This window comes from Falco cherrug, chromosome 1 (assembly GCF_023634085.1).
Source record: "Falco cherrug isolate bFalChe1 chromosome 1, bFalChe1.pri, whole genome shotgun sequence".
Lineage (NCBI taxonomy): Eukaryota > Metazoa > Chordata > Aves > Falconiformes > Falconidae > Falco > Falco cherrug.
The window spans coordinates 97,992,320-98,005,874 of NC_073697.1; the positions used below are offsets into that span (position 1 = coordinate 97,992,320).

At 40.3% G+C, this 13,555-nt stretch overlaps 1 protein-coding gene across 4 annotated transcripts in view; it reads left to right on the top strand.

Annotated features, from left to right (window-relative positions):
• LOC102055045 (acetoacetyl-CoA synthetase) overlaps positions 1-13,555 on the top strand; it is a 45,515-nt gene that overhangs the window by 13,594 nt on the left and 18,366 nt on the right. For all 4 annotated transcript variants that reach the window (XM_055723342.1, XM_055723345.1, XM_055723350.1 and 1 more), the window contains 4 exons: positions 7,945-8,042; positions 11,907-12,021; positions 12,568-12,649; positions 13,230-13,377. In XM_055723342.1, coding sequence (XP_055579317.1) covers positions 7,945-8,042; positions 11,907-12,021; positions 12,568-12,649; positions 13,230-13,377 — 443 coding nt within the window. The remainder of the gene's footprint in view (positions 1-7,944; positions 8,043-11,906; positions 12,022-12,567; positions 12,650-13,229; positions 13,378-13,555) is intronic.

Consider the following 13,555-nt stretch of genomic DNA (forward strand, 5'->3'; position numbering starts at 1 on the left):
TAGTTAGAACCCTGTGATCTTTTCAGCACCTCACAATCTTATGGAGTAGTATTTCCTGTCATAAGAATGTCATGTGGATTTTTCTATGTAAATGACACTTTTGTCCTGTGAACAGCTTGTAGAGTATACAGCCCAGACACAGAACGGAGTTACTCGGGCTGGCCTCAGTCCATTTATTTCTAAACTGCTGATTTTGATCTCCCAGCTGAGCAGCTTCATCTGTCCTTCATGTGCTATGTAACATGGGCTCTTTAGTTTTGTCAGCGCAGTGCAAGTCAAAACTGCAGTACCTTGAAGCTCCTTGACTCCTACCTGGTATTTCTGCTGATGTGCATATTCATCTTACTACTGGAATTGCATGTTCTTTGAGCAATACTTGGCCATTATCCAGAGTAAGTGTAAATTCTTCTATGATGCAAACCCAAAGTGGTGAAACTACTTGATTTATGTTCTGCACATTACAAACCAGAACTCAAAGCTGTGTCTTCAAAACCAGAAGGGTATACATTGCTATTTTTTAAACCCACAAATGTGACTTTTGAATGTTAAAATATACTTGAGAGCTCATACTTCGTGTATATGGTATGAGCATTCTATGGAACTGGTAATTGAAGATTTAATTATCACAGCTGGTGGCTTGGTTTTTTACATAGAATTAGAGCTATATCCTTAATTGGGTATGAACCATCCAGCAAAATCAGGAAGGTCTGTCAGAATGAAGACTAGGATGCTCTAATTCTGTCTGTTTTCAGTCTTAACACAGTCATGTTCATACCTGACACCTGTTGAGGAGCAACAGCCTCTGCCTGAAACCAAAGTAATGAATAGGAAAAACTCACTCTCTACAAAGTTTGAATATTTAGAACTTAAGTGTAGTGTTTCGTAATACCTGTCCTCTGATGCATACATAAAATACTAAGTGAGTTGTATGTGTTTTAAAAAGTTGTCCCAAAGACATTGCCAAAACAGTATGTAGTTATGCATAGAACTGGAAACTTGGACATCATGAAACCAATCAAAGTCCTGGTCAGTTTTTTCTTGATGCCTATTAATGCTTTCTGTAAATGTGTTGTCATTGTGAAGCACAGCAAATGCTTTTTTTTTTGACTTTCACAGTGAAATTTTTCCTGATATGTACAAAAATTCAAATGCTCTTTTTAGACTGCTTGTGGGGATTTAATATGCTGTTCCTTATTGTTATGAGTAAAAGTCATAATGGAGCTGAAAACAGTTCTTCCACATGTATTGCAAGTTATGCTAAACTGAAGGATCAAATCTCATGTGTTAAGCGGCAAAAAGGGTGCTCTGTACTGGTTTCAGATCCCACGATATGATGAAATGTGGAAGACTGATGGGCAGTTCAGAAGAGTGATTACTGGATGTGTTTTCATATTTTATGTGAATGGAAAGTGTGTGTGTGAACACACTATGGTGGGGGAGGACAGCAGCTGTAAACTTGATGAGTAGCAACAGCTGTAGCTTTGGTGTGTTCCTGCAAGTAGAAACCTGCTGTTCTTTGCTCCTGTCCTAATTCTCAGGTTAAGGTCCACTTAGACTCTACATATTGGTGTCCGATGCTAAGTGACAGATTTTTAATCGCTGCAAAGAAAATACTGCTCACTAGGGTGACAGATATAATACTAATGTTAAGTACAATCAGGTGCAGTCACTTTTAATAGGAACATACATTCTGAATTAAAAGAATTTTATCTCAGTGAGGTGGTTTTGTGTATTGAAGTGCAAATTAAAGTCCCATTAGCAACCTGGTTATCGATGCTAGAACTCTTCTAATTAAAACCAGTTAGAAGTACTATGTTTGGGAAAAGACAACATGATGCTCTCATTTTGGGCTCATCTTGTGAGCTGTTCTTAGTAAGGTATACCATGCAGGGGAAGCATGCTCTGTAGCTGCAGAAAATGTGCTATTGAAATAGCTGTAGTCAGTGGTGCTAATAATTAGGCTGCTAATACTGTTATAATTTTAATAAGTTTCTTCTAGTTAATTACTATTTTGCTTAGCACAACTGGGGGCTGGCTGACTCTTGAGTTTTGTTGTTTTGGCAGCTTGTTCACCTCTTATTGAAATTAAAAAGCATAGCTGATACTTTAAACAAACAAGATTGTATGAATAAAATAGTATGCTTTAGATACTGCTTGTTTGTGTAGGTTTTTTACAAGCTTGCAGAAGGTAGCAGTTCCAAGTTTCTGTTCAGAATTCATCATCAATGTCAGGGCTTCCTTCCACAGAAAGGGTAGGATTTTAACTGTGCACTTTGCCCCATTCTTGGGAGAGAAAGTGTGTGTGGTGGCTCCAATGGGAAGCCTGGAAGGATTTTTAGTGATTGCAAGAGGAGGCACAAATTGCGCTCTCTAGCTAGCTGGTGGTGTTACTGTTATTTAAACAAACAAAACATCCCCCAAAACAAGCAAATGAGAAAGGAAGCAAATCCATTGAAAATTCAATGGAAAACACTATTTAGATCCCAGCTCCTTGATTCTCTGGAGTTGAGCTCCCATCACTTGAGTAAGCTGCAGCTCTGTTTCTTCCCTTCGCCTTTCTGTGCATTTCCTGAGCACAAGTTGCCTGTTTGGCACTTGCACAGCAGAGACCAGTCTGACCAGCTGCTGTAGGTACCAAGTGTCCCTGCTGGGCCCCTTGTGCTGAAGCTACTGAAATGCCCATCTTTATGAGCAGTTACAGCTGATTTGTGGGAGCAGGCTTGCATTGCACTTGGGGTCCTTACAAAGCCCTGTACTTCTGATAACAGAAAAGAATAATGAGTCTAGGCAACCTCTTTGTTTTCCTAAAATCATGACAAGTTTTTGGGCTCAGGTAGAGCTTTTTAAATTACCTGGAGTCTTTGTGTGCTATTTCTCTCCCATACCACTTTTTTCCACTCTGTCCTCTTACCCTGGCTGGTGAGAGACTCTTTCCTTGTAATCTTCAGTCAGATGAACCTGTATAAGCTCCTGTCAGTTGGGCTGTTGTGCAGTTCCGCCTCCATCCCTTCCCCTGGTGCCCCCAGCCCTAGACTCCTGACTGACAGATTGCTTTGCCTTGGGCTGCAGCCTAGGGAGGCTTCCCTGTGAAAGAAATCTGATGGGGTTTTTAACAGCAATCCAGCTCTCTAGATATAGGCATGTTTAAAACTGGGTCTCAACTCCTTTCGTATGTTTTGCTCCTATGCCAGAGGATATTGACTGTCTTTGGAAGAGCTAAACTGTAACGCTGCAGAGGTTGAGGCTGTGGGCATTTCTCCAAATTTTAAATAGAAGGAAAATACTAATTTCGTTATAGCTACCTAACGTGTAGTCAGCCTGCCAGGTTCTGATGCCCTTTGCAGCCACTTTCTCTTAAAATCACTTAAAATCTTGAGCTGTTAGAATTGTATACAAGACTACTAACATGGTTTTCTTCTTGTGAATTTCACTTCCATGCTTTACAGCCTCTGAGACAAGACTGTTTTAACTTTTCATTATATTTAACGTATCCCCTAATTTTTTTCAATACAATTTATGGTTGCATCATGACAGTAATAGTGTGTTTAAGTTGGAGGTGGGTGAATGTGGGTGGAGAAGCAGCAATGTCAGCACTCTTCCAGCTTGATTTCATCCTAGTCTTCCCTTTCCATCACCAAGGAGATAGCATGTAATAGTAAACATAACTGAAGCAGATCTGTGGTGAAACATGCCTCTTCTTCTAAAGATGTAGGATCTTCAGAAAAGTGTCTTCACTGAAAGGGTTGTCAAGCACTGGAACAGGCTGCCCAGGGAGGCAGTGGAGTCACCATCCCTGGAAGCATTCAAAAAACATGTAGACGTGGTGTTTCGAGGCATGGTGTAGTGGTGGACTTGGCAGCCCTAGGTTAACAGTTGGGCTTGATGATCTTAAAGGTCTTTTCTAATCCAAAAGATTCCATGATTCTATGTCTTGCAATACTGTCACTGATGCCTGAACAGTTGGAAGAGACAGATACAATACCTAATGCAAGCTACGCAGATCCACATGTGAAGTACTCCTGGTGTCCCACTGACAGTCTGTTTGGCAGATAACAATGACTGCAGTACGAATAAAATAGAACTGGGAGTATCTGTGTTTTTCATCTCTGGATAGGTTGCTTCTATTATATCCCTGTAGCTGGCTTTGTTCTATTACAAGTCAGCAGTTAAAAACAAACTAATCTTCCCGGTGTGTTCACACACAAAAAAATCCTTGACAAAACATCAATGAATTACATTGTTTAAAGCTGGCATTTTATCTATAGTAACTGTATTAGCCCTAGTTGCTTACGTGGGTTTTAAAGCTAGCTTTGTAAGAAGATTAGCATGTTACTCATAGCCTCAGGCCACACTAACATTAGATAGGATGACCACTTTAAAAGCCTACAGGAGTATGAAATGCTGTATTAACATAAAGAGAAACTGGAAGTCTGGTCATTGAATTGTTTCTTCTGTTTCAGTGCTGCTGTAGATCAGTAGTATGAGCCATGGAGAAGATACTTCAGTAGCAGCTCCCTGATTTCCTTCCTCTTGATGCATTCTTTCAAGGCTCAGAGCTAAATTGTTGATGTAGGGTCCAAGTTTAGGTTTTTTTCTTCTAATTCAGATGGCTATGAATGTTCGGATGCCTCTGAGTACACATTTAATCTACTTCATGAAGGCATTAGATGATGCCAGGGAATGTGTTCTCAGCACTCTGAGAAATGAGACTTTTGATGTAGCTTCCAGCATGATTATACCAGAAATTTTGTACTACAGTTTTCACGTGCTCTGTTGGTAAAGTACTGTAGTGTAAATGAACAAGTCTACATTTAATCTTAGTGTATGCTAGATTAAGTAAATAGTGACTGACAGAAAATGCTGTACTGAGCAGATCAGGCTCTAAGTGCCTCTTAAAATAATACAAAAAATCCATACAGTGTTTTTAAGATACCACTTGTCCTGCTTAAAGATTTGTCACAAGCTTTATGTCACAGTGAAGCTTTTATTTCTTCATCCTTATGGAAATTGTATACATGCTTAGGAGTTGGGAGGAGTGCTACTAGGACCCTTGGTATGGGTTCCCACCTCCTGTGTTTTGAGCCCTCTATTCAATTGCTTTGTAGTTCACCCAGAGAAGGTATGAAGATCCTCCTCTTTCTAGTAACAGAAGGTAGCTTCTACCTTTCTTACCAACTTAAGATACTTTCCTACCAACTTAAGATACAGAGAGAGAGAGAGAGAGAGATGTACTTTCTGTAGACTTGGCCTGTGTTGACAAATGCTAGTTTTGATCCTTAGCTGAAATACCATATCAAGGAACATGGAGGCTCTAGTTAAATGGATGAACAAACATAGGAGTATTCAGACTAGCTGTACCATTACTCTTCTGTAGTACTGAGCTTCAGTACATAGGTGACTCTTGTGTCACCCCTGATGTGAATGCAGCTAAAAAAGCTGGTTTTTTGATCCTCTTTGCCAGCAACGTTCCTGTTTACCAAGTTTTAGACACTTACGACCTGTGTCAGCCTACTGAATGCTTTGAGGCGTCAGTTGATATCTCAAGGGACACAGTCAAATGGTAGGGACTCTTACCTACATGACAGTTGGTGTAACGGGTTTGCAGAATCTCTGATGTGAGAAAGGGAGAAATTGTTTTTATTTCTGAGAATCCACTCCTAGTCTGAAAAGCTGACAGGAGGAATAGTTTGTGTCATTTAGAGTTGGGAGCTGTTGAGAGAAAAGCAACACGAGTTCTTACATTGTTATGTTTGGAGGTTCTCTTTCCAAAGTAGAACCGCCTTTTTATTCATAATACCTACTGTTGGGGATTAGGACAAATATGTCAAAAATCCCAGCGAGCAAGCAGGCTGCCTGCCTGTAGTGGTCAAGTGAAGATACAGAAGTGCAGGGTAAGTTGCCTTGCATGTTTCGTACCTTCTGGAAGTTTTGGCTGATATCCTCTAAAACTCAGAAGCATCACCTCAAAGCTGACTGACAAAGTAATGGTTTAATTGTTTGGCTCACAATAATAGTCCTGTATTCTTGCCTTGAAGGCTTTTGTAGGAGTGGTGAAAACAACTGGTGCTTGTAAGCTATGGCAAGGTAATAACTACTTCAAACCATAAAGAGTCATCTTTCATTTTTCACTGCACTCTGGGCCCCTGATAATCCTATCCAGGAAATCCTTAGTGGAAATATTTGGCATCAATCAAAAAAGAACTGCTTTCATCACACAAAATGATATTTTAATCTGTTCTGGTTAATAAAATTAACATTTAAAATTACTGTTTGTGGAGGAAGACTTCTTTAAAAAGAAAAATCACTAAAATTTTGGGATACTTTACCTTGTATGATAAACCTTGACCCTAAAGGAAAAATAGCAAAATAAGTAATGCCTTTTTATGGCTGTGAGGTTTTGCTGCACTTTAGGTACTTGAGAGCTTCACTGAACAGAACGCTACAAACTATAGGCAGTTCTAGGGAGTAATTTATATCTTAACATGGTATGAGTTTTTACTCAGTTGTGTGTTTTTTCCAGAAATTGTTGGCCTTAAGTCATAGTGCTGCTTTCGGAGTTGCTACTCTCAAAACCACAGCAGTTTAGAGACTGACTGAAGTGGTCAAGCTGGTTTAAGAAACAGATTTCACTGACTTTTGAATTGCGAAGAAAAACCTCAGTTCAAGGGTTTTTTTTTTAAAGTCTACTTCTTTACAAAGTTGAAAAAGGATGGATTTTTTTCAAGCTGTAGGCACACTGGCAAAAATCAAGCTTAGTACCCTCCTACTTGATAAAGTTAACATAGCAGAAATAGCTATTAAGGTCTGGGACCTTAGTTCCTGTCCTGAAACGTACATCCCTAAATAATCTATCTTTCAAAAGTGCCTAGCACTAGTGAGCGTTTGCTGTCTGATAGATAGTTGTGGAGCACCTGCAGCTTGCACTGCAGTCCAAGATCTGTCAGTGCTTGCTGCTTTTTTAGTGGGTTGGAAAGCATTTTTATTGCCATTTCAGTTTGCTTTCAAACACTGAATTCTAATTAGGTGTCCAAGTACTGTAATTAGGCCTGTCATGTGCCTTTTTTAAGGACTTGGGCATCTTCTTGGTTGCTTAAGAGATCTTTGATCTACCTTAGTGTAGTTGGTGAATTTTGACTGCATGTTTTCATTTGTGGGTTGGATTCTGATCAGTTGAGAGTCAGTCTCAGCCACCCAGCACCTTCTGGAGAGCTGGTCAAATGGAGCCCACTGAAAATGTAACTTTCTTGATGTTTGGTTCTTCCGTGTGCCTTGGTAAACTGAATTTAAACCTTGAAATCTTCCTGTAAGTTGATGAGATAAGCCTGAAGAGCTCCATTGGTGTGATGATGTTCCAGGGCTTGTCACACTGTATTACTTCCTTATCAGCTGAGACGCTGGTTTTGCTTGTTTGTGTTTAAGATTCTGGTAGTGTCTACCAGACAATGTTTAGCTTTGTAAAGTGGCATCCCCACTTTTGAACTGAGTATTTATAACCTTTGCTTCCAGCTACTTGTTCCTTTTCTAAGGGGTGTTTCTACAGACCTGTTCTGTTCCCCTGCTTGGTGCTGTATCCTTAGCCTCTATGTAGCCTATTCAATCCACAAACTTTTTCTCTCTCTCCCAGTTGTTCTGTGGAGCATGCTGCCCTCTTATCCTGAAAGTCTCACTAATTAAGCAGAAACTTTTGTAAATTGGGAGTAACCTTGTAGATAGAGAAATGGATACAACTCGTTTTTATAAAAGGGATTGTGTCTTACTCCTTGTGCAACTGATTTGACTTCGAAGGAGGAAGTGACGATTGTGTGGAAAATTTCAAAGGATCCTTCAGTCTGGGACTTTTCATTTTTGGTCTGTTTGAAGTGGCGATTGTATAAGTTATGTTTACTGTTAAGATTTTGTGGTTTTTAGTTTCTTCAGTCTCTAACCGTTCAAATTCTGCCATAGGTTACTTACCAAACAGCATTCATGCGGTGGAAGCAATGCTCGCTGCTGCAAGTATTGGTGCTATCTGGAGTTCAACATCACCGGACTTTGGCATTAACGTGAGTAGCTGTATTATCAGGTGGTGTAGAAAAGCTCTCCTCCTGTTTGAGACAGACGTGAAAGTGACAGTGCGGGATATAGATCCTGTTTGCTTTAGCCTTACTGCCATCTCCTGGCACAGCCAAGTACACCAGATATTTTTTTTTTTTTCTGGCTACCACAAACTGAATGAAAACTCGTGCTTTCAGTTGTCAATAATGACTTTCAGCGTAGTAATTCGAGTATCTTTTAGCTGACTCACAGCGGGATATTTTCAGGCAGAATCCATGGTCTTGGTGAGCTTTTATTAATTGTGCAAATGAGCAGCAATGCAACAGTTGTCTGGGACTTGGCCCTTCATTCCCAAATCTTTTCCCAGGCTGCTTAGCCACGATCCAGTTCCTTTGCCCAAGTAGTTCCTTCCTCTGCCTTCTGCGTGGTTAAACTGAGCACTATCCCACCTGGTCTCTTCGAGGAGGCTTTGTTTGCCAACAAGGCGAGGGATTTCAGGCTAATATCACTAACTCAATTCTTTTTAGCATAGGAATAAATGCTGCGTGTAAAATACGGTAAAAATTTTTGCGATATCATTATGATATCCAAACAGATGTTGCAGTGTTCACTGGAGGCTTTGGGAACGTATTTTACTTTCTTTGGAAAGTCTTTAGCACACGTCATAAGCAGCAACAGGTGCGAATCACTTCTAAAATGGAGTGTTCTATCTAAAATGTGCTTGAAATCATGCTTTTTTTGCACTGCAGAACAGAGAAAATACCAAAGGTGGGGTTTTTTTTAGGTAATGCGTACCCTCAGTCTCAGTGTTTAACCCCCGTAGCTGGTTAGATGTAGGGAACTGTCCTCTCTGGATTAGCGCTAGAGGGCAGCAGCATTCCGCTTTCTCGCACTCGAGGTTGTATCATTGGGAAAAAAAAATGATTAAAAAAGTCATTACAGCACGTAATGATCAATCTGTTCTACAAATATTTTCTGCTTGCTCAGAAAATGACAGTATGGAGTATTTTCTTTGCAATGTGATTTGATCTCTCATCTGGGGGAAGATTGTTCATTTTGCTTGCATTACAGAGTACTGGTGTGTTTTCTGTCCACGTTGATGTGCTGTTATTTTCAGTGCCCAGCTTACTTAGTTTTTGTGATAGTTTCATTAAAAAACTTAGCCTTGGAGCAGCAGTGCCATTGATATCATTTATTCTCCTTTGGCTTGGCAGCATGTGTTGGTGTATGAATTCAAACCCTAAAATCTTGAGGGAGATCAGCAGAGGTTCTCGGGGATATTGGCTTCCACCCTAAGGAAAATATATTCCTGCTTCTGTGCAGTTGCGTTAGTCCTGTTAACATAAATGAAGATTTTGTTTGTGTTTTGGGAAATAGTGTAGCATTTTCAATATTTCAAACCCAATTGTGTGTATATATTTTGTGAAGCTTAGAAAACGTCACTGTTCGGAACTGCCTACACGTTGCAGGCTCTGAATGCCATACCTCTGAAGACTGTGCAAGCGTTCAGGAAGTCTGCTGTCAGAGAACCAGTGAGCTCCCTCCCACGCAGAACGCCACTCTTGGCAGCTTTTGCTTCATTTCTCTAGTCCCTGTTATCCATTTACATATATTAATAGGAAAGTGGTTCTTTGCAGCCTGTGCATAAGAAGTTGGATATGTAAGTTTAAAAAGAGGCTGTGCTCTTGGGTCTGTGAGAAACCTTTGGTGAGCCCTAGCAAAGCCAGGGCAGCTCCGTTCATGGGGTCCTTCTCAACCTTTAGTACCGGATTTGAGGCTCATAGACTAGAACGAGCCATATCTGTTTTACCTGAGCTTTTCATGATTTTCGTGAAAGCAGTTCCTTGCTGAGCCATCTGGTTGGATTAAAGTTCCAGTGTCGCAGTTACCTGTTCCATCTGTTTGTATTGCCTTTGTATCATACCAGGCTGCCCTGTGGGATTTGATCTTGCCAGTGCTAATGAATCCAACTGGGTGTGTTAGCAGGATTGGTAAAACCCTGAGAATTGTAGTTATCCCAGCTTCTGATTCGCATTTCTCTTCAAATTTGATTCTTCTGTTAGAATACCCTTAGTCCTCTCATTGGTCTTTGTTTTTAAACATCAGACAGCATGGATACAGGGTATGTATGCTCTGTGCTCAGCGTGAATGTGTATACGTGCATACATATGCACACATATATAAGCGCACACATGCTATGTGTGATTTGGCTGCTTGGTCTGTTCTTTGAAAATGGTATGAAGTAGGTATGATAACATACCTAAAATAGCAGGAAACTCGATTTCATACTCCCTTAGAGAGTAATTTTAATGCATTAAGCCTACATGTCTGAGTGTGTTAGGTAATGTGTTAAGGGCTTCTTGAAACCCTCTTCTGCCACCAAAACAGATTCTGGTGATTTTTGTTTTGAACTAATTGCTCAAGTTAGGTGTCAATGCATTGTCACTCTGTTTTCTTGTGATGTGAGCAAGGAAGAGGAAGTGCATCTCGGGGTGACAGGAGGGAAAGCTGTTAAGTGACATACTTAGCAGACAGGTCCGTGTTCATATTTTGCCATATCCCTGTACCTCGCCTGTGGTGGTCAGTGAGCTTGCCTAAAAAGACAACAGGGAGAAGTTGTTGGGGCAGGACCTCTGTACTTTTGCAGCAGCCTCTCTTGTAACCCTGACCAGCCCAGCTGGGAAAGGAGGAGTTTAGTAGAGATTAGTTGACTGTAATGTTTTTGCATTGGTCTTTTGATTTGGTAATAATTTGTCTCGCTTTGGCTGCAAAACAGAGGACAAAGCAGGAGATGGAGAGAAATAAAAAATGCTGTGAAGAATAAACACAACTGAAGTCTTGAGGGGTTTTTTTTTCAGTATGATTTAGGATACTGTTCTTGAACAGTTAGCTGACAATTTTACAATACAGAATAATCTTGTTCTTAATGTTTCAAGTAATGTAGCTAGAGAGGAATGAACATGACTGTGTGCTGAGAGCTTTTTAGTAGAAGGATTTACTTCTTGCTGTTGAATACAAAAAGATCTATTTCTGGCATGCTGCTGCATGCAGTGTACCTAGGGAAAAAAAAAAAAAATACCAGAAGGATTTTTTCTCTCAAATGTGATAATAGCTGTGGTGAATTCCTGAGTACAGTGTAAGCTGGAGGACACCTGAAAATTCAGCATTTGAACGTGTCCTTCCCTAGAGGTTCTAAAGGAGCTGTGGTAGGCTTGTTGGTAGTATGTACGTACGTTTTCAATATCTAGTTGTTCTGGTAGAAATCAGTGGCACGGTTTCCTTTGTTAATTGTAGCAGAGCAAAGCGGTCAGTTCCTATGAAGTGCCACCTTGCCATGTGATAAACACATCCTCTGGAAGACTGGTGGCTTTTTTTTTTCCCCCAGTGAGACTACCAAACTACTGGGACATTGTCAAAGCAGCCCTGGGGCAGTTCACAAGGGCATAGAGAGCACCTGCCTGCAGATGCAGACAGGAGTGTTGTGGACCTTCAGGTAAATTAAGTGCTTAACTCCTGCTCACATCACAGGTGCTTATCCTCTTAAGGTGAGTTTGTAAGTCTGACTTCCACGGTGAAATTTTAACTGCTTTGTGAACTTGATCTTTCAGTGAACAATGTCCTGTGATCTGTGGTGGTTTTATCTTTGTTGTTGGTTGATATATTTGGGGGTCATGAAATAAATTGTTACAAACCTGTTGTACTTTGAAGATCTTGGGAGAGTGGAAGACAAACTGGCAGTCTTTTAACAATTCTCCTGCTAATTCTTGACTCTACTCCTTTCTTGAATTTAGATTTGCTTTTAGCATCCAGTGCATTTTCCTACTGTAGCAATTTAATTCCATTCTTTAACTAACTTTTCTCTGTGTCCTTAGGGTGTACTGGACAGATTTTCCCAAATTCAGCCTAAGCTCATCTTCTCTGTTGAAGCTGTTATATACAATGGCAAAGAACATAACCACCTGGAAAAGCTGCTCAGTGTGGTGAAAGGTATTTCATTGCATACCATCTAGTCTTAGTCATGCTGCAGTTGTGTGAGCGCTCAAAGGCTGCACTGCCATTAAAAGTGTCATTTTTGAGCTGCTTGTCACTGTCCTTCCTACTTTACGGTATCTCTGTGGCCACTTAGGATTTCAGAACTGATGTGAATAAAAACTAACCAGTCTTTTGTGTAATTCTATCACTCTTTTGCTAGCTTAAACATATCACCATAAATCAGCAGTGTAAGTGGGGGAACGGGGACTGATGATGCTGGGTGGTTTTTTTTTAAGCCCAAGTGAAGTGCTGCTGAAGGCAAATGAAGAGGTATTACATCACTAAAGCTTGCAGGTTTACACATGTATTTTTAAAGGGCTGGCAATATTGAGGAAACTATCTCTTAGGTAACAATTCAGTCTTTTGGGGTTTCAGTACTTGGCGCATCAGAATTGTTTCTGTTGCTTAGTGCGTTACACTGAACGGTCCAATCGGGCAGAAAAGGCCTTTGTTTTATGTAACTGAATGTAGGAAATAATTTTTTTTTCTTCCTTCTTCCAGGGCTTCCAGATGTAAAAAAAGTGGTGGTGATTCCGTATGTCTCCTCAAGGGAAGCCATAGATATTTCTAAGATTCCAAACAGGTAATGGGAGCTTGTGAGCTGTGACTGTCCTAAGGGGGGATGAGATGGATGCTGATACCTATCGCAAGTTCAAGAGGTCAGGCAGTTTCAAAAGCTAGCATTTAGCCAGTGTTTGTAATGTGGGTCCAGCTTCATACTGAAAACAGGAGTAGTATGTTGCTGCAGACGTTTTGCTTCTACAAAATCACTGTTGGTATTAATGATTCTTAAATTAAGGCAAAATTCAATAGGATATAGAAGGGAGAAGAACGTGGCTTCCAGAAATGACTAATTAATAATGTAAGTGACACTTTTAGGGATAATTTGTTTTGCTTTTTAACTGCCCTGGGTTATGGAGGTTAGATACTTTTGGAGTCACATCTCAATTACTATACTAATGTTTTACTTTAAAACCAAGAAAGGAAATAAAATAATCAGCAATTTGAAGAGTAGAAAGACTGGGAATACAAGTACTGTACATAGTGTGAAGATACAGCTTATCATAAAAGAGCTGTTAGATACAGAGGAAGTCCTATATATGGGCTGGGGTAATGTTTTCAAATATTTTTTTGAAATGTTTCTTTCCCCCCCTCTTATGCAGTGTCTTTTTAGAAGACTTCCTTGCTACCGGGAAAGGAGACCAGGCCCCTCAGCTGGAGTTTGAACAGCTGCCTTTCAGTCATCCTCTCTTTATCATGTATTCGTCAGGCACAACAGGGGCACCAAAATGCATGGTTCATTCAGCAGGGGTATGTCTTCCCTCCTGGAGCTGCGCTATCTATATCTAACTACCGGGGTTATATTTTTCCTTTAACGGTATCATACCACGGTGTATACTCCAAGGAGGAATTGATTGCTGCCACTTTTTCAACAACTTGCAATGAAACTTTTCTATTTGTAAGTGACTGAAAGCAAGTATGGATTAAT